At 40.6% G+C, this 19,434-nt stretch overlaps 1 protein-coding gene across 1 annotated transcript in view; it reads right to left on the bottom strand.

Annotated features, from left to right (window-relative positions):
• Positions 1 to 19,434, bottom strand: part of LOC131952102 (muscle M-line assembly protein unc-89) — a 72,065-nt gene that overhangs the window by 17,939 nt on the left and 34,692 nt on the right. Inside the window, exons 3-8 of the mRNA XM_059314617.1 lie at positions 18,153 to 18,182; positions 6,839 to 7,210; positions 3,607 to 3,753; positions 1,298 to 1,381; positions 398 to 495; positions 164 to 265 (exon numbers count right to left, since the gene is read on the bottom strand). Of these exons, the coding sequence (XP_059170600.1) occupies positions 164 to 265; positions 398 to 495; positions 1,298 to 1,381; positions 3,607 to 3,753; positions 6,839 to 7,210; positions 18,153 to 18,182 (833 nt within the window). The remainder of the gene's footprint in view (positions 1 to 163; positions 266 to 397; positions 496 to 1,297; positions 1,382 to 3,606; positions 3,754 to 6,838; positions 7,211 to 18,152; positions 18,183 to 19,434) is intronic.

Raw genomic sequence — 19,434 nt, 5'->3', positions numbered from 1 at the left:
GACCAACTATTTTATAAAAGATATTTCTCAAAAAAGTTTAACATTTAAATTATATAGGCCTATAATTGCAGGTACCGATGGCTAGTGTATGTTAATTTAACAAAGTAGTTTCTCCTTAAAACTGTTGATGTATGATTTTTAAGCAAAAAATAAAAATGCGAACCTTGGATACAACCGCCTGTGCTAGGAGATCTTCAAATGAGTTTTGGTCTTGTGTGGATTCATCAGACAAGGAGGAGAGGTCAGAGAAAGCCTCATCTGATGTCTGCAATAGTTTCAATTGGTTAAACTACAAACATTTCACACAAGTAAAAGCTTAGGGTACAATATGGTTAGAGTTAAGATTATTTAGGTTAATTTATTTGAATCAGGTGCAATAAGTTGTAAAAATAATTACCAGATCTAAACTTTCACCAATAAGATCTTCAATGAACTTAGACGCATCCTGTTTGACCTTTTGAACTGTGTTGTCATCTACTTCGTCTGATACAAAACCTTAGAAAAAAAAGTAAACTGAACTACCTACATCATAGATACACACATACTCTAGTAGCCATCAAACTGGACCCCTCATAGTCATACAAACTGTCCCTGTGCATCTCTTAATTACCCCATTAGCTTGTAAGTGATTAATTGGCAGTTTAAAGGTCAGCTTTAATAGCTATATTACAAATATAGGTATCCAATATAATGAGATGTGTATAAATGGGAACAGGGCATTACCCCCCCCCCCCCTCCCCCCCCCCCCCGTATGTTTCCCCTTCCCCTCATCATAACCCCCGGAGTAATTTTTCGTTTTTTGTTTTTGTCTTAAGGTTAGGATTAAGGTAATATATAGGTGCAGAGTTGGAGTTAGAATCAGGATTCTATTTTGGATAATGGGAGGGGGGGGGAAAGCTCCGGGATGGAGGGGGAATACGGGGGGGGGGAAATGTCCAGGGGGGTAATGTCCTGTAGCAGTATAAATAGTCTTTCACACAAATAAAACTGATGGTACATACAAGTTCAAAGCTTATGTGACCTAACACTACTAGTTCAAAGGTTATGCGACCTAACACACAAGTTCAAAGGTTATGTGACGTAACAGTACAAGTTCAAAGGTTATGTAACCTAACAGTACAAGTTCAAAGGTTATGTGACCTAACAGTACAAGTTCAAAGGTTACATGACCTAACAGTACAAGTTCAAAGGTTATGTGACCTAACAGTACAAGTTCAAAGGTTATGTGACCTAACAGTAAAAGTTCAAAGGTTACATGACCTAACAGTACAAGTTCAAAGATTACATGACAACTTACTCTCATATGCGAGTGCTAGCCTCTGAGTGTATCCATGAAGAATATCCTTGACCTTCTCTCTAAATGTCAGCATCACCTCTCCATCTAAAGAGATACATAGAGAATGTCACATCGACAAACTATCACATTTCATACAAACCACATCACATAAAATAAAGTGATCACTTTATAGAACAAGTTACCAGATGGCTTACATCAAGCAGATAACTAGGGGAGAGGGGGGGGGGAATGTTGGACAAAATGTTGGATGCCAACAAGCCAGCTGCCAGAGGAATTTAACAATACAGAGCTGACAGACAGATTACAGCAGTTGATGACAGATGACAGCTCTTGATGACTGACTAGCATAAATATTAAGGCAGAAGAATTTGACAATTAGGGAAAAGTTGAAAGGTTTGTAATAGTAAGTAGATCATAGGGACAAGATCTGTTGATACAAGATCATAGGGACAAGATCTGTTGACACAAGATCATAGGGACAAGATCTGTTGACACAAGATCATAGGGACAAGATCTGTTGACACAAGATCATAGGGACAAGATCTGTTGACACAAGATCATAGGGACAAGATCTGTTGACACAAGATCATAGGGACAAGATCTGTCAACACAAGATCATAGGTACAAGATCTATCAACACAAGATCATAGGGACAAGATCTGTTGACACAAGATCATAGGGACAAGATCTGTTGACACAAGATCATAGGGACAAGATATGTTGACACAAGATCATAGGGACAAGATCTGTTGACACAAGATCATAGGGACAAGATCTGTTGACACAAGATCATAGGGACAAGATCTGTTGACACAAGATCATAGGGACAAGATCTGTCAACACAAGATCATAGGTACAAGATCTATCAACACAAGATCATAGGGACAAGATCTGTTGATACAAGATCATAGGGACAAGATCTGTTGACACAAGATCATAGGGACAAGATCTGTCAACACAAGATCATAGGTACAAGATCTATCAACACAAGATCATAGGGACAAGATCTGTTGATACAAAATCATAGGGACAAGATCTGTCAACACAAGATCATAGGGACAAGATCTGTCAACACAAGATCATAGGTACAAGATCTATCAACACAAGATCATAGGGACAAGATCTGTTGACACAAGATCATAGGGACAAGATCTGTTGACACAAGATCATAGGGACAAGATCTGTTGACACAAGATCATAGGGACAAGATCTGTTGATACAAGATCATAGGGACAAGATCTGTTGATACAAGATCATAGGGACAAGATCTGTTGACACAAGATCATAGGGACAAGATATGTTGACACAAGATCATAGGGACAAGATCTGTTGACACAAGATCATAGGGACAAGATCTGTTGACACAAGATCATAGGGACAAGATCTGTTGACACAAGATCATAGGGACAAGATCTGTTGACACAAGATCATAGGGACAAGATCTGTTGATACAAGATCATAGGGACAAGATCTGTTGATACAAGATCATAGGGACAAGATCTGTTGACACAAGATCATAGGGACAAGATCTGTTGACAATAGATCATAGGGACAAGATCTGTTGACACAAGATCATAGGGACAAGATCTGTTGACAATAGATCATAGGGACAAGATCTGTTGACACAAGATCATAGGGACAAGATCTGTTGACACAAGATCATACGGACAAGACTTGTTGACACAAGATCATAGGGACAAGATATGTTGACACAAGATCATAGGGACAAGATCTGTTGACACAAGATCATAGGGACAAGATCTGTCAACACAAGATCATAGGGTCAAGATCTGTCGACAATAGATCATTGACACAAGATCTGTCAATCACACGATCACACGGACAAGATATGTCAATCACACAATCATTGACACAAGATCATAGAGTCAACAGCTGTCGATCACACGATCATATAGACAAAATCTGTCAATCTCAAGATTGTTTGCTGGAGACAACAACACATCTAAAAGAGAAAACTTCAAATTTAAACAACTGTTGCCCTGCAGGCTATTCCAGAAAGAAAAGCAGGGCAGACATGCAAATCTATAGTCTATATGGCTACTAATACTGACACGAATACTTAATTCTTTTGGAGGAATTCCCCCCTGCAATTAAAGATGAAGAGAAGACTAAGATTGTATCAGACAGCAAAAGATAAAATACGATGTAATAAAGACTGTAGTAGCTGACTACAGCAAAAGATAATTTAAAATACGATGTAAGAAGATTGTAGTTATTGACTACAGCAAAATATCCTTAAAAACACCATGTAATGAAGACTGCAGTAGCTGATCATCCCCTCTACTTACAGCTGGGGGAGGCAAAGCTTGTGGTCAGACCATCTGGAGTTTTCTCTTCTATAGCCTGGTGCAGGTCGACTAGCAACTGGTCAAACTTGACCTTGAACTTGAACTCTTCGGCTCTCTTGGCTCCATCAAATGCCTCTTTGTAAATTACTGCAGGATAAACAACAACATTTATTAGCTACTTAGACAAAGGATTATTTCTGGTGTTGGTAATTCAGCTTTATGTTACGAGTTAAAGACAAAATTTGGATAAATAGTTACAGAACAAGTCAATCCTGTGATGTGTGATCTATAAAGCTAGGTAGACAAAAATCTGCGTGTAAAAATAAATTTTTTAAGTGTAAAACATGGGAAAATAAACAGTAGTTGTAAAATAACTGTTAAAATATTTTTGGTACAAATGTTTGATTCAGGAGTGTGGTACTTTTAAAGTCAGCCAGAGGGAAGTGTGGCGAGGGGGGAGGGGGGGGGGGGTCTGACTTAGTGACAGGTCAGGTGGATCAGGTCCTGTTCTATGGTCTAGTTTAACACGGTGGGTATGTAAATAGCCAGGGGTCATTTGTGTCCACTGTCTGGGTCACGTGTAAGCACGTAAGGCAATCAGCTGGGGGCGATTTGTAAGATGCATGTGTTGGGGAATCTACAGGTGTTGGGGAATCTACAGGTGTTGGGGAATCTACAGGTGTTGGGGAATCTGTAAGATACAGGTGTTGGGGAATCTTTAAGATACAGGTGTTGGGGAATCTGTAAGATACAGGTGATGGGGAATCTGTAAGATACAGGTGTTGGGGAATCTATAAGATACAGGTGATGGGGAATCTGTAAGATACAGGTGTTGGGGAATCTATAAGATACAGGTGATGGGGAATCTATAAGATACAGGTGATGGGGAATCTGTAAGATACAGGTGTTGGGGAATCTATAAGATACAGGTGATGGGGAATCTGTAAGATACAGGTGTTGGGGAATCTATAAGATACAGGTGTTGGGGAATCTGTAAGATACAGGTGTTGGGGAATCTGTAAGATACAGGTGTTGGGGAATCTATAAGATACAGGTGTTGGGGAATCTATAAGATACAGGTGTTGGGGAATCTGTAAGATACAGGTGTTGGGGAATCTATAAGATACAGGTGATGGGGAATCTGTAAGATACAGGTGTTGGGGAATCTATAAGATACAGGTGTTGGGGAATCTGTAAGATACAGGTGTTGGGGAATCTATAAGATACAGGTGATGGGGAATCTTTAAGATACAGGTGATGGGGAATCTGTAAGATACAGGTGTTGGGGAATCTATAAGATACAGGTGATGGGGAATCTGTAAGATACAGGTGTTGGGGAATCTATAAGATACAGGTGATGGGGAATCTATAAGATACAGGTGATGGGGAATCTGTAAGATACAGGTGTTGGGGAATCTATAAGATACAGGTGATGGGGAATCTGTAAGATACAGGTGTTGGGGAATCTATAAGATACAGGTGTTGGGGAATCTGTAAGATACAGGTGTTGGGGAATCTGTAAGATACAGGTGTTGGGGAATCTATAAGATACAGGTGTTGGGGAATCTATAAGATACAGGTGTTGGGGAATCTATAAGATACAGGTGTTGGGGAATCTGTAAGATACAGGTGTTGGGGAATCTATAAGATACAGGTGATGGGGAATCTGTAAGATACAGGTGTTGGGGAATCTATAAGATACAGGTGTTGGGGAATCTGTAAGATACAGGTGTTGGGGAATCTATAAGATACAGGTGATGGGGAATCTGTAAGATACAGGTGATGGGGAATCTGTAAGATACATGTGATGGGGAATCTATAAGATACAGGTGTTGGGGAATCTGTAAGATACAGGTGATGGGGAATCTATAAGATACAGGTGTTGGGTAATCTATAAGATACAGGTGTTGGGGAATCTATAAGATACAGGTGTTGGGGAATCTATAAGATACAGGTGTTGGGGAATCTATAAGATACAGGTGTTGGGGAATCTATAAGATACAGGTGTTGGCGAATCTATAAGATACAGGTGTTGGGGAATCTATAAGATACAGGTGTTGGGGAATCTATAAGATACAGGTGTTGGGGAATCTATAAGATACAGGTGTTGGGGAATCTATAAGATACAGGTGTTGGGGAATCTATAAGATACAGGTGTTGGGGAATCTATTAGATACAGGTGTTGGGGAATCTATAAGATACAGGTGTTGGGGAATCTATTAGATTACCTTACGGCCCTACACCCCACTTATATATTGACACCCTGCTATGTTAGCTTTAGGGGAACCCTAACACATATCATAATCTTATTATGTCCTTTAGGCTGCTTTTAAAATGTCCTCTACTAGATCTAGGTTCATGGGATCTCTGTCATTTGATGTCACCTAAAACTACTACGTTAATTGTATTATTGGATGTCATATGTCACATAACATTATCAATGCATATTTTTTTTATACATTTGTCAAAAAATAACACACCCTGTCGAGTGTTGATATAAGGGAACATTTTTCTCACTGTAACCCGAGTATACAGACTTCTTCAACTAGAGTTGACATAGCCTCTATAGTCTATAGGCCCTATACTCTGGGGTAACAGGGGCGGAAATAAAAGACTTGGATACATGATCCGTTCTAAGTTGGACGTTAGTGTAAGGAATACATGATGTAGATCTGTGTGTAGGTGTGTGAAACCTGCTCATATTGGATACAAGTGGGGTATGGAGGTGTAAAATACAAATGAGAGCTAGTTTTATTTTAAATTAAGGGAATAGGCGTGTTGATTGTTGATTTTAGTTAACACACAACACCTAGACGAGACACACCACACACAGACTGGACACATGAAACTTTGATAGGAACTACCACACAACAAAATAAAATCCACACATTTACAAGACACACACTAACATGATACGGAAGACATTGACAAGATGCACCAATCATCGACTGGACACAACAAACCTTGACTAGACACACCACACATTAACAAGACACACCACACACTTACCATACACCACACATTGATGTACACACCACACATTGACAGGACACACCACACACTGATAAGACACACCACACATCGACCAGACACCACACATTGACAGACACACCACACATAGACAGGACACACCACACATCGACACACACACACTGACCACACCCCCCACATCGACACACACACTGACCACACCCCCCACATCTACACACACACATTGACCACACATACATACCCCGTGTTTCCTTATCTTTCCTCCTCTTGTTGCGCTGGGCATCAAAATCACATGACCTTGGCCTTGATCCTACCGTGTCTTTAGTCCTAGACCTTTTGACGACATGGAAATCTGGCGTGTCTGTGGATGTGTGTGTGTCTGTATGTGCGGGTGTTTCAGATGAGAAAGTCTGTGTTTCTGTGGCAGACTGGCCAGGTGAAAAAGTCTGTGTTTCTGTAGCAGACTGGCCAGGTAGGTCTGTAGTCTGGGTCCCAGCTGGGGTAGAGGACCGTTGAAGCAGATGACCTTGTCCTGCTGGCTGTGAGAGACTCTCTAGAGAGACTGTCCTGGACACCGGCCTCTCCTGTGGTCGTGATGGCGGGCCTACAAGTTCTGGGGGGAGAGGAGAGAGAACTGGTTTAGTTGCCGGCGTGATAACGTGTGGTGGATGTAAATACAGGGAAATATCGGACAAATAAGACGGACAAACAGTATCGGACATACAGTATCGGACAAATAAGGCGGACATACAATATCATACATACAGTATCGGACAAATAAGACGGACATGCAGTAACGGATAAATAAGACGGACATACAGTATCGGATAAATAAGACGGACATACAGTATCGGACAAACAAGACGGACATACAGTATCGGACAAATAAGACAGTATCATCAAACAGCGCTTTGTCAGCGTATCATAGCGTCATGTTTTAAACGATCGATATCACGATAAAATCTTTGATAAAACGAATTTGAAATGAAGCTGATAACAGCCATACAGATAACACATCAGCTTTGGTATAACGTTTGTTTTTTAAAGCCAGAAGTTTTTTTTAAAGCCAGCGTTACTTTAAGCTAGAATTTGAATTTACGAGAGATTTCTATCAATTAAATTACGAGAGATATTTTACAATTAAACTACGAGAGATATTTTACAATTAAATTACGAGATATTTCCATCAATTAAATTACGAGAAATATCTTACAATTAAATTACGAGATATTTCGATCAATTAAATTACGAGAGATATCTTACAATTAAATTACGAGATATTTCGATCAATTAAATTACGAGAGACTGTACAATAGTGTAAATGACAAGATGGTGGCCTACTAGTGTAAAGTATATTGTGAGAGGGTGTGTGTAGTGTTTTTGTTCAGAAACGTGTAATCTTAACAGTTGTACCTCGCCATACGAGATTTTCTTTAGATGCGAGCCGCCAGCGAGTGATGTTTTACTTGAAATGTGAGCAACATTTGAGTTAGAGGAACCGGATGTTTCACATTACATGGGAGAGAAACACTGAAACAGTAGCAACAAGTCGTGCACCGGAACGGTTTAATGACACCTGGCTATCTCATTTCCACAACATTCTAAAGGGGGGTAGAAACAATCCTTCTTTAACAGGTTTTTTTTTTAACGGCCCGCAGGTGAAACTTTAAGAACGCGTGGTGAAAAAGGTAAAGACCAGTAAAAAGGAAAGCAGTGATGACAATTTAGCGAAAGTAATATAAAACTGTACAGTGGCATTTAAGTTCTATTTGGCTCAGAGAAGTGTCACGTTAAGTTACGGGATAAAGTGTAGCATAAAGTGTGCAACAAGTAGGTGAATGAAAGCGACCGAAAGAGTAAATCATCATTACAGTGTGGAGAGAAAGTGAGACTGCTTCTCCCTCCTCATCCACCAGCATCTTGTGCAAGTCGACTGGTTTCTTAAATATAAACCGGTTGCTTTCCATTCTCTTGTATACAACATGTACACATTGTTATTTATAAATGCGTTTCTTATTTAAGCACTTTACAAAATAACTTGGAGGCATTTTGGGAGCTGAAGCGGATTAATGACATTTCAATTTTTTTTTCTATGCGGAAAATCGTTTTGAGATCCGAGCAATTTGGCGAATGAGCAACGCTAGGTAGCTAATTATAATTGTATCTCAAGATATCACTGAGTTTTTTCTCCATCGCTTTAAGTAACTAGTATGATTGTATAATGTGTAACAGGAAACAATATGGCGGATAGAGGCAACACGACAACTGAATGGTGAGAGAAAGACGAGACCTCAAGTTGTGTATTTGAGCATGTCGGTTAGCGAGCCATCTAACGGCTGATACAGGAGGCTGGGGCACTACAGCAGAGGTGCGATACAAGGTGATAATACAGGTGGATCAAATAATAAGATGATCGATGTAGATGATGATATAATGTAGAAGTGGGGATAAATAAAAAAAATAAAGTGAATTTAGTACAATACAATTATGCACATTACAAAGGGTTGCAATTTTTTTTTTGTTGAGATAAATTTTTTTATGATAATTAGGGTTGAAACCCTGAAGGTTTGTAGATACCCCAGACAAAGACGGGTCTAGATGCCAGTACACGATGACTCAGGATAAAAAAACGTTGTGACATCGACCATTGTTATCTTCTACTGACACATTCCCCTCGCTTGTGTCACAGTGTACGGTCTGTGACGTTTTCCTGGGATTCTTAAAGAGATATTTTTAGGAACATAAAGTTTTCTAATGTAAACAAACGAGGGGTATGTTAATCCAAACTTGACATTTGGCTGAACGAAACTTCAAGAAGTGAATCAAATAAGTATGGTGGAAAGTATGAGAAAACTAGACCAAGACAACACAAACTCAGCGAGCATAGTTTTAGTGTTATCTAATGGTTACCTTGTCAAGATGTGGCATATTGTAGGGTCGATTATGTTAGAATTAACTTCTTTAACATAACCCACACAATCATACCATTAGGTTTTGTTTATCCTTGTGTATGTATGTGTGTTGTTGATATTAAAGCAAGACCCTCTATACATACAGATTGGTGTGGTTTAGCCCATTAAAACATGACAGAACTACTCCCTCATCCATTCGTTTTGATTAAGTTTGAACCATGTTGTCGGGTTAACCTATGAGTCATTTAGTTGTGTACAGTGTTCCTTCCAGACTTTTTTCTCCGGGGGGGGGGGGGGCAAACTTTCTTCGGGGGGGGGGGGGGGGGCAGACACTGTTAAAAGTATATATTTTCTATATAAATTATATAAATTTCATTTCGTTCGGGGGGGGGGGCGGTAAAATTTTTTCAAGAAGCTCTGGTTGTGTATGGGACACGTTATCTCACGAGTCTGTCTGAGACTCCTATAGTTGTGTGACGCCTATTATCTCATTAGCAATAACTTCTTTAAACTTTAGATGCCTCCTATAACCCATAGACGCCTCCTATAACCCATAGACGCCTCCTATAACATTAAGACGCCTCCTATAACCTGATGACGCCTCCTATAACCTGAAGACGCCTCCTATAACCCATAGACGCCCCCATCTAGCCGACGCTTGTTCCCAAGTCACCTAAAGCCCCCCTAATCCAGCCTACAACAGATAGCATAAGATCAAGTCCAGTTGACTGGGCCCCCCTGTTGACTTAGACCGACACAAACTTTACATACGGTTAGCCAAAAGCCCAGGATGTTATTTACACGTTGCGTTGACTTTTGGCGCTAAGTCAATAGCATAACACAAATTGTCATTTCCTTTCTTTTAAGAGTTGCGCTAGCCGATGAGCACACATTTTGATGACGTCATCTATCAGGGCGGGAAGTGTTGTCTTAAATTTAAAAATTCAAACGATTCTAAAAAGTAGGACACCTTGAAATGATACCGGAAACGCGATCGAATTAAAACGAAAATAGAAAATGTGTGTTTTGACCAGAGAATTGTTGGCTGAAATAAAGCCTGGTCGAGGCTCATTATATTTTGGTAAATCATGCGTCTGAGTATCTTAAAGTGCCTTTATTTAAATTCTTTAGCTTACACTATCACAGCATTAAACTACTTACTTCCCTTAGTTATTGGAGGACTTTCAACTCAGTGTGTTCGAGAACAGAACGCCTTCTTTAGTGAGTCGAAAACATTGCCAAAAATTGGTATCAAAATATTGGGAAAAATGGTTTTCTAAATATTGGCCAAAAACTGTTTTCTAAATATTGGTAAAAAAATTGTTTCCTAAATGTTCACCAAAAATTATTCTCTGAATCAGTGTTTCTTTCAGACTTTTTTCTCCGGGGGGGGGGGGAAGCACTGGATATTTTCTTGATATTATTAATTCCATTTCGTTCAGGTGGGGGGGGGGGGGGCGAAGAGATGCCTGGAAGAAACTATGCTCTGAATGAAGTCAAAATGAATTTAGCCTTAAGGTAGTGGGGATATGAAGGACGAGAAGCGAGCGCTAAATTAACTAGGTGACCGTTGCTGTACTAAACTGCTGACAAATTTAACATACATGCCAATAATACATAATAACATTTTAAGATGTATCCAGAGCACCATGATACACGACAATGCTGTTGACATTGGTGTTCTATAAGTTTTAAACTTGAAGACATTTAATCCACATCCGGTAGAGATGGATCAGCAGCAGCAAGCAGGTTTACACACGTTTTTCTACACCTGCATTTCTTTCTTGGGGTAGATTTACTCGGTGTGTTGGGTAGGAATATTTACACAGGGCTAGACTTACAGAGGGATAGACTTGACTAGACTTACACAGGGCGGGGGGGGGGGATAGATTTGGTTCGGGGAGGGGGGAGAGGGTATGAGCTCCTGGATGAAACTCTGCTAAACATTACCATTCCCGTGTGACCACGAGAGGAAAGTTCGAGAAAGCAGACAATTAAGTTAGCCAAAGCTCATCAATGATTAGTAACAAGTCACAGCCCTCCCTCCCCTAATTTAGAAGTTAGCGCTGAATGTTGGCCGGCTCAGTAGTGAAAACAGATGGTCGTCAGTGGTGTAGTGGTGGTCGCTGATGTTGGTAGTGGTGGTCGCTGATGTTGGTAGTGGTGGTGGCTGATGTTGGTAGTGGTGGTCGCTGATGTTGGTAGTGGTGGTCGCTGATGTATGTAGTGGTGGTCGCTGATGTTGGTAGTGGTGGTCGCTAATGTTGGTAGTGGTGGTCGCTAATGTTGGTAGTGGTGGTCGCTATAACCTGTTCAGTTATTAAGACTGTCGGGGTAAGACTATTCCGTGTACTGTTTCTAGTCACTCTCAATGTTCTCATTTAAATGTTACGAACACATACTTGGAAAACAGAACATTATAGGCCTACTCAAATCACATACAACTTCACTCTGATTATAGGCCTACTCAAATCATATTCAACTTCATTCCGATAAATGAAATACCAGCCATATTATTTGGGACCAAAGTTTTAAACACTGTGCCTAGTTGTACGTTTAACTGAAAGTTCTAAATGTGGGTCCCAACTTGTAGTTTTAATTCTATATTTAACTTGTGGATGAAACTTTCCATTTAAAACGTGGGCCCCAACTTGTAGTTTTAATTCGATATTTAACTTGTGGATAAAATGTTCAATTTAAATTGTGGTGGCCCAAAACTTGATTCTTCAATGCCTGTAAATGGTAATGATTCTTAAAACAAAAGCCAATAGATCGATCATTTAATACTCCTGCACACAGATCATGGAAGAATGGGGGAAACTAAAGTAAAAATCGATTGATATGATCGAGCGTTTATTGATTAAAGAATAATTAGCTCACACGAGAGAAATAAATGAAGATACCTTCTAGTGACTGAAGTGTTTGTCAATGGGGGATTAAGGTGAAGACAAGTAGGATTACGACAAGATTATCTCACTCAGTAGATAAGACACACTGAGACGACACACTGACAGGACACACTACTCGATAACACGGTATGTCGATCAGATATCTCCTACACTAAGGTGAAAACGTTGGGGGTGTGGCGCTTTATAGGTGGAGAGAATCAGAGCAAGACAAACCATCGTTCAAATAAGTTCGATGGAATGTTTGGTTTTTCTAAGCTCAATGAAATATTTGGTTTTTCTAAGCTCAATGGAATCTTTGGGTTTTCTAAACAGCGATCGTAAGTTCTAGAGAACGTGATTTGCCTACCTGTGAACGCGCGGCTATCCTGCAGGTAGATTGAACCAAAATAAAGGTGACAGATTTGTTCAAGGTGTGTTTAAATAGTGTGTTGATGGCGCGCCCGTGACACGGTGTGTAGCGACACACTTCCGCGTGCTGAACGTGAATGGAGGGAATGTGTCTCGTTAACCTCACCGTCACGCCCTGTCATTCTAATTGCTGGAGTCACGTGGGTTACTCTAACCTACACAGTGTACAAGGTACACACTAGGGACACAGTGTACACAGAAGGTGTAAATGAACATACTAGGTGTAGATTGTACACAAAGAATACATTGAGACTTTGTACACACTAAGTGTACATGCAGTGTTTACACTGTATATATTAGGCGTACAATAATGTACATTGTACTAAGTAGAATGTATACACTAGTACTAGATATATTAGTTCTATCGATGAAGCTGTGTCATTACCTTATGGTAGCGTCTATAACCCCATTAGTAAAGGGACACAATCGAAAGTAAACAAAACGTCCGACACAAATTCCCGGTGAAGAAAATATCGGCGAATGTTTGAATGTTGACAAACCTGCACCAAGAACGTGTCCGCTGCTTTGATTCTAAAACTCCGATAGAAAAAAAACAACTGTGAGCTGTGTCTGCAAGTATCCCGTGGAGCCGCGAGCCAACACACATGTGTGTGTGTGTGTGTGCGTGTCAACAGTCATCCGGCCCGTACTAAGGCATCTCTTAACACGACCGTCGTCAAAATGTTACCAGACCACCCTACAGCCCCCGTCTCCCGTCCTACAGGTTTGGGGCCCTAAGTTCAATGCTGCAGACAGGTTTCGATTGATTGACTGCGGGCGGGGGAGGAGAGGTGGAGGGGCACAGGTAGTGGGGGAGATAATTTTTTTAAAAATCTATCGCAAAGTTTGAATGTAAAGATTACCTCCCTTACAGTCCATAAGTTATTTCCCTTTATTTTATTATTTACACTACACAGTAAGGACGCGTCATTTACAACAGGCAGATAAGGGGGGGGGGTGTCAGGTTCACATGCCTTACAGGTTTACCCAACCTGTAGAGAAAACTACTCGAGCGTGACGTCAATACCGTGGACTCAGTGTATCAAAACATAAGCAGAGGGCGTCGGTTGGTCTCGGCAGACGATAGGAGGGTTCTCAAACTGGCCCGCAGCAGATTGGCGGGAAAAGATGGCGGTAAACAAATGATGTAAAACGTGATGATAGTTGTATTTACTGAATGTCTACCCGGGAATCTAAGTTGATATATTGTGCTGTGCTAGCCATTCCATTGATAGAAATACATCACAGAAACGAGACATTACAGAGATCGTTCAAATAATTGTAGACGTTGTGTTAAATACATACATTTTGAAAAGGGTGGAAAGGAAGAATTAAAAACATTTCTGATGGACAAAGTTTTAGTCATTTAAATAAAAATGAATTATCTTATTCCTTAAGTGATTGTGCTAATGTGAAGTTTTCTAAAGAAGTGATAAACTAAGTGCTGGCATCAGTTACCTCGGTGACAGTTCTGGGAGATGTTAGGTGGTTACTTGCTGGCTCTAACAGCCATAGGGAATTCCCGATCTATTAAGTGTCTGGGGTCACTAACAGAAACAGCTAGTGACAGAACTTGTGTCACTGGTCAGAGTGTAAGCCTATGTGACATGTCTGTGACAAATGTCAATCTATATTTGACAACTTCTAAGTCAGTGTGTCACAACACTACCTGTATCATATGTGACATGTCAGTGTGTCAAGTCAACCTGTATGGGACACTTAAGTCAGTGTGTCACAATTCAACCTGTATGTGACATGTCAGTGTGTCAAGTCAACCTGTATGGGACACTTAAGTCAGTGTGTCACAATTCAACCTGTATGTGACATGTCAGTGTGTCACAAGTCAACATGTATGTGACATGTCAGTCATTGTGTAACAATTCAACCTGTATGTGACATGTCAGTGTGTCACAAGTCAACATGTATGTGACATGTCAGTCATTGTGTCACAATTCAACCTGTATGTGACATGTCAGTCTGTCACAAGTCAACCTGTATGTGACATGTCAGTCATTGTGTCACAATTCAACCTGTATGTGATGTGACATGTCAGTGTGTGTCACAAGTCAACCTGTATGTGACATGTCAGTCATTGTGTCACAATTCAACCTGTATGTGATGTGACATGTCAGTGTGTCATAAGTCAACCTGTATGTGACATGTCAGTCATTGTCATAAGTCAACCTGTATGTGACATGACAGTGTGTCACAAGTCAACCTGTATGTGATGTGACATGTCAGTGTGTCACAAGTCAACCTGTATGTGACATGTCAGTCATTGTCATAAGTCAACCTGTATGTGACATGACAGTGTGTCACAAGTCAACCTGTATGTGACATGTCAGTGTGTCACGAGTCAACCTGTATGTGACATGTCAGTCAGTGTGTCGCAAGTCAACCTTTATGTGACATGTCAGTGTGTCACAAGTCAACCTGTATGTGACACAGGTGAGACGCACCAGACAACAGACAAATACTGGACTTTGGTATGACGCTTGTGTCAACTGTTAATCAAGCTGTCAGTCAAACTATGCCACATCACGTGACCCACAGAGATGCGCAAATTAGCCAGGACGTTTGTCTGACCGCATGGTGTCTCACGGTCAGGTATGTAGCGGTCAGCGTTTTACTCCACGTCTTTGGGGAGTTTCTGATTGAGGTATTTGTGGCTGACCTCTTTGGTTTCACAAATTTTGGTGGATGTCTGTAACGAAATCACGTTTTTGTATGACGTCTTTAATTGATATCACATTTTAGACGACGTCTGTGTTTTTTCCACATTTTTGATTGATGTCTCTGGAGATCCTTGTTTTCTCTATTAGTTAAAAAGCGAAGTGGTCGAGCAACAGAATGAACAAGACACCAAACACAAAACAAGAGATCAAATCTCGGTGTTCTGACATGTAAACAAATATCAAATAACACTGGTGTTTAGAACTCTTGTTTTCGAGAGAATAAATAATATATTTGTTGTTTTACTCTTTTGATGAAATTACACTCAAGATGCTACCTTAAGGCAGATGAAGAGTTCATCTGTTTCTACAACGTAACAAATAAGTAACATAGAAGAACAGTTTCCAGCATTGAGTTAAATAATTAAAAGATGTGTGTGACGTTTTTATGTGACGATGTTCGTGACGTCCCTATGTGAAGATGTGCGTGACGTCCTTATGTGAAGACGTCATAAAACGTCCTGCCATTCACCAGTTAAAATTGCGTTTTTTTCGCGGAGAACTAGGTTACATACATGCATAAATTACGTAGCTACAGATTTACATACATTTACATAACTCAACTACGTACTGGGTTTGATTTATCAAATAAGATGGGGGGGGGGGGGTGCTACAGTAAGGTGTGTGTGGAGGGGGGGGGGTGTAAGAAATGTAAAAAATTAAAATGTTGAATAGTGCGTGGGTTCATAAGGGAATAAAAACAAGTTGAAGAGTGAATGTTGCATAGGTCAAGAGATGCCTTTAGCGACCATGTGTACATTCCAAGTCTCTGGCCAGCCGTACGATGACATAGAGCCAGCAAACAAAATCAAAGTGTCTTTTAGATGAAGTCATGCATAGCCAATGGAGCGGTGAACCCGCCGTACATTCCTGCCGCCCGCCGCGCTATACAAGCGCCGTGACGCGTGCGTACAAGGGAAACGAAGGGAGAGAATCGAGGGGTAAGAGAGATAACTGCAAATAAAGGGAGGTTACCGTGCGTCAGAAGTAGGTGGGAATGATGAAACAGATAGTTGCACCGATGTAGCCGTTGGTGTAGAGTGTAGAGTAATGAAATGGTTTCATTAAATGATTAGATCGTTGTTCGACACAATAACGGGATGAATGCAAGTCGCCGTGGTGGTATCAGGTTCATATTGTAATTTTGTCATTTCCACTACATAAAGTAGTACCTAAAGAAAAGAAAGGCCTACCTATTGTGTATTTTTAAATATAGTTTATAACTTTTAAATAAACATCCAATACAGAAATAAATTGGGTATCCTGTAGCATCCTAATCCGTGTTAAAATGTGGTAAAAGAGAGTTTGGTTTATTTTTAGACTCTGTAAAAGACACTAAAGACACGGAGGCTGTAGGACATAAATAGTTCGTGTCACGTGACTGTTTGCTCTCCCTGTGTTGGCAGAGTTGCGGCCCGTGCGCGGGTCCTTGTCGTGAGGGTGTTAAAACTGACTGGGACGGTGGGAGAAAAGGGGGGGGGGGGGAGGGGATGGTAGAAGGTTCAGGTGATTTAGGTTTGGGGTGACAAAAGGGTGGTGGGGGTGCGTGACCCACAACTTAGGACATAGATGTGATGGCCATTTTGATGCTATGCTCGTGTTGTCATGGATACGAGGAAAGAAAGGTAAGTGAGAGGAAATAAGCAAATAGGGTTGACTGGTCGCTAGAATTTCAAGGGCCGCTAATCTCACGTGATTGTAAGGGAGATAACTTGTAAGAGAAATCTACCTAAAACATATCCATAGTGAAAATGAAAGACTACAGTATAAATGTTTAGTTCTACCGACAATTCAAATACAAAATAATTTAAATGAAACCTTTTTACAACTGCTGTACACAAATAAAAGATAGGAGAGTGTATTAAAAAAAAATGTATACACGATTTATACACCATGATTCATGTCATTAAGCATGTTAAATAAAAACTTGTAACTTTAGAAATGAGAGTACTGAAAATTCTGTTAATTTTTATGGTGGAGTGTTTACCTACTTTCAGTATCGGACAAAATAAATATGGACAAGCCCTGTCGGTTAGAGAATATGAACTAAAACGGTTCTTGGGTCTAAAAATAGACGAAGCGCACGTGCCCTAACATAATGATGATGCTGGCGTGTCTAGATACGGCACACAATGAATATGCATGCCGGGTATCGACAAACATTTATGATACAACAAATCAATACACGAAAACATTATTTGAAACATATAGAAATGATCTAGAACTACATTAAAAAAGAAATTCTTAAAGTAAACTGAAATAAAAAAAAAAATTATCTACTTAAAGGTTATAATGTTAACATAGATAAATAAATATACTGTGGTAAATGTGGATCTAACTGTAAAATTTGAAGTTTAATACAATCATTTCATTCACCAAAGCAGATTAATATATTAGTAAGATTAGTAGGTCTACTAATTAAGCATTAAAATAATTATAAGCTTAATAGTTAGCAAGCAAAAGATAAGCCAATTGTAAAGAAAAAAAACATTAGAATCGTGATGGCAATGAACTGAAAGGATATAAATAAATAAAGGCTGCAAAGATGAGAAAAAAATGGAAGAAATCGGTATTAGAAATGAGGTCAAACTTACCAGGAAACGGTGTCAAGCCAAATGTGTCGTCTGATGCGTGGGAATAAAAAATGGATTGGATACAATTTTGTTAGTCAACAATAAAAGACACTATTTAAAATTAAAGTTAAGTGTACAAGAATTACAACGATAATTTAGAAGCTAAAGTTAACATGGGGTTATGTCAGTGTTTTTTAAACACGTTTAGACGAAAATTGAAACAGCACCATTTGGTTCTATTGAAGTTTTTTTGTTGTTGATATTTTGAAGATGTCTTGTGATCATTCTAGCAAGAATTTCTTTTATTGTAGAGGGAAATTATATCGGTTTTCTGGGCCACCACTAGCCCAGGCCGCAGCCAGTCTAGTGGTGCCACTAACCCAGGCCGCAGCCAGTCTAGTGGTGCCACTAACCCAGGCCGCAGCCAGTCTAGTGGTGCCACTAACCCAGGCCGCAGCCAGTCTAGTGGTGCCACTAACCCAGGCCGCAGCCAGTCTAGTGGTGCCACTAACCCAGGCCGCAGCCAGTCTAGTGGTGCCACTAACCCAGGCCGCAGCCAGTCTAGTGGTGCCACTAACCCAGGCCGCAGCCAGTCTAGTGGTGCCACTAACCCAGGCCGCAGCCAGTCTAGTGGTGCCACTAACCCAGGCCGCAGCCAGTCTAGTGGTGCCACTAACCCAGGCCGCAGCCAGTCTAGTGGTGCCACTAACCCAGGCCGCAGCCAGCCTAGTGGTGCCACTAACCCAGGCCGCAGCCAGTCTAGTGGTGCCACTAACCCAGGCCGCAGCCAGTCTAGTGGTGCCACTAACCCTGGGGCCACCACTAGCCCTGGGCTGCCCTTAATGAAAGTATAGATCACTGAGCTAAACAACTTTGATATAATCTGACGAGCGGTCCGACAAAAAGACATCTCACAAGAAGGAGTAAACACAGTCGAGTAGACTACTGGCTCCATCTACTCATACGAGTAAGCTACTGACTCCCCCACGAGTAAACTCCTTCCCCCCTGCCCCCCTCCCTACACACACGAATAAACTACTGCCCCCCCCCCCCCTACACCACTGGCACCAACAACTAAGCCGACCACTGTCTACCACCGTTAAGTCTCTCTAGTTTATTTTCTCTGTTCACGCTGTACATCTATAAAACCAGATATCCCATAATTCTTCAGTAAAACCAGATATCCCATAATTCTACAGGGGACATGATCACATCCTGTCTTTAGTGGGCGGAACTGGATATTATCGATTGTGTTAATTACTCTCCTGTAGGTTAATTACACGCCCGTAGGTTAATGCAGAGG

The sequence above is a fragment of the Physella acuta genome, unplaced genomic scaffold (genome assembly GCF_028476545.2).
Source record: "Physella acuta isolate Inbredline_101_S28 unplaced genomic scaffold, ASM2847654v3 ptg000852l, whole genome shotgun sequence".
Classification (NCBI taxonomy): Eukaryota; Metazoa; Mollusca; class Gastropoda; family Physidae; genus Physella; species Physella acuta.
Note: the sequence above shows the minus strand (reverse complement) of the source record. Positions and strands in the feature narration are given on the sequence as shown.